The sequence below is a fragment of the Echinops telfairi genome, unplaced genomic scaffold (genome assembly GCF_000313985.2).
Source record: "Echinops telfairi isolate 266 unplaced genomic scaffold, ASM31398v2 ScPeMD7_7457;HRSCAF=8495, whole genome shotgun sequence".
NCBI classification, from domain to species: Eukaryota; Metazoa; Chordata; class Mammalia; order Afrosoricida; family Tenrecidae; genus Echinops; species Echinops telfairi.
In genome coordinates, this window is record NW_022111357.1 from 37,342,433 (window position 1) to 37,344,540 (window position 2,108).

Below are 2,108 nucleotides of genomic sequence, written 5' to 3' on the forward strand. Positions count from 1 at the left end.
AACAAATGTACAAATGTGCTTGACACAATGGATGTATGTATGGATTGTGATAAGAATTATATGATCCCCCAATAAAATGATTAAAAAAAAAAAGAATAAAGAAAATTGTTCTAAAAAAAATGCACTTGGTCTTTATACTTTCTTGGTACTTTTTTCTAAACCGAACTATTTCCAGAGTGCTCCTATGTTTGTTTAAAATCCACACATCCAACATTTCAGGACAATACCTCATCCACTTGGTTTTGTGTCTGCTGCAGTCTTCGATTGCTGCCAGAGGCAGCACTTGAACCTGCGGGTGCACCTGGAGACCCACCTGTAGACCTACAACACAGAAAAGCAAGCACTCCCATGAATAATGATTTCACATACACTTTTGTACACGTAAAGTCTTTATTCCAGGACCTCAGTGAGAACATTGTCTTACATCAGAACTAAAGCTTTTTTTTTTAAAGTCCTTCCTACAGTAATGAGCAAAGGTTTTAATAAGCCTTTTCTTTTAATTTCTCCATAATTTCCAGGGTTCTCCCATGTGTTCAAGTGAACCGGGTCTAAAGTGACGTTTTCAACGGATCGACTTTGGGTTACGTAGTACCTGATCCCAAGGCAAGCATACTTTCCAATTCATTATTACTTGCTTTAAAACACACATCTGCCTTCAGTCTTCTCAGGGCTCTTCTGATCCTTTTGTTGGGGCAAGAATTGTCTTCATAGACACAAAAAATTATAGAAAGAATACTCTCTCCCAATATGAAGAAATCTGACTTATTTATCAAAATCAGGTCCTCTCTTAACAGTCTTATCTCTTAAAAATCCTGATCAAACACTCCTCCTCCTGCTCAGACAGGCCTGTCCTGATTGCTTGGGCTTTTCTCTGTATCCAAGACATCGTCTAGCATGTGGTTTGCATAGGTCAGCCATTGCTTTCCTGGAAGATAATTTGTTGTTAGATATTTTGAGGCAAGGAGCCCTGGTAGTGTAGTGGATAACACAATGGACTGCTAGCGGCAAGGTCAGCAGTTCAAGCTCACTAGTTGCCCTGCAGGAGAAAGATGAGGCTTCTGCTCCTGAAAAAGTTTACATCTTTGGAATCCAAAGGGGCAACTTCTATAGGGGTCCTAGAAGTCAGAACTGACTTGAGGACAGTGAGTTTGGTTTGAGTGACCCCAATGCCTGTAAGGTTTTCTAAGGTATGATCCTTATGAGAGCTGCCCTGGTGGTGCTGTTGGATAAGCATTGGGCTACCAACCACAAGGTCAGCAGTTCAAACCCACCAGCCACTTCATGGGTGAAAATTGAAGCTATCTGCTCCTGTAAAGATTTACATCCTTGGAAATCCTATATATGTATTGTAATCAACTTGATGGCGGGGAGCTTTTGGGAATATTCATGGGAGCAGATCACCCTGACTGTACCCTTCGGGTTCAAACTGCCAACCTTTCAATTAGCTATCAAGTGCTTAACCATTCGTACCACCAGGGCTCCTTGTAGTAAATATCCACCCTAGTACTGTGCCCTACAGGGGTGCTCGGAGTTGGATTTGACTCAATGGTGTGGGTTTGGTTTTTAGCCAAAGGTGAGGGACGCAGGCAATCTGATCCCTGCCCTTAAGAGTTTAGTGTTTGCAGGGAATGACAGCTAAGGACCATGCACTAGTCTTCACAGGCCTTTCTCACTCTTCCTATACTCTGAGAAATATGATGATCATCCCTGTTTCATCTATGAGTAAGGTGAGGTTTAGAACGCCAACAACGTTGAAGCCAGCTCCTAGGGTAATTCCACTGATGAACCTAACCACCATGGTCTACTGGCCCCGCAGCCCAGCAGCAACATTCTATGGCGCGGTGTCCCCTAGTTTCTCCGAGGAGTCCCGGGCAAGGCCCTCATTCCTGCCTTTCCTCTGTGGGTGTGCACAGTCAGTTGGAAGGGAGGCAGACGGTCCTTGTGACTGTTAACAATTCGGATTATTCTCTGAATGTTTTCAATGAAAACGCTGCGGTTTCATGGGCGAGTACAATAATGCTTTCGATTAAAAAGAAAGGCCATTGCCAGGTTTGGTTGCCAAGTCCGGCCACTCCCTTCGGGACTACTCTAGTACTCAGACTTTAGGT

At 43.5% G+C, this 2,108-nt stretch overlaps 1 protein-coding gene across 1 annotated transcript in view; it reads right to left on the reverse strand.

Annotated features, from left to right (window-relative positions):
• Positions 1 to 2,108, reverse strand: part of VAMP3 (vesicle associated membrane protein 3) — an 11,250-nt gene that overhangs the window by 8,028 nt on the left and 1,114 nt on the right. Inside the window, exon 2 of the mRNA XM_045299212.1 lies at positions 228 to 321. Within this exon, the coding sequence (XP_045155147.1) occupies positions 228 to 321 (94 nt within the window). The remainder of the gene's footprint in view (positions 1 to 227; positions 322 to 2,108) is intronic.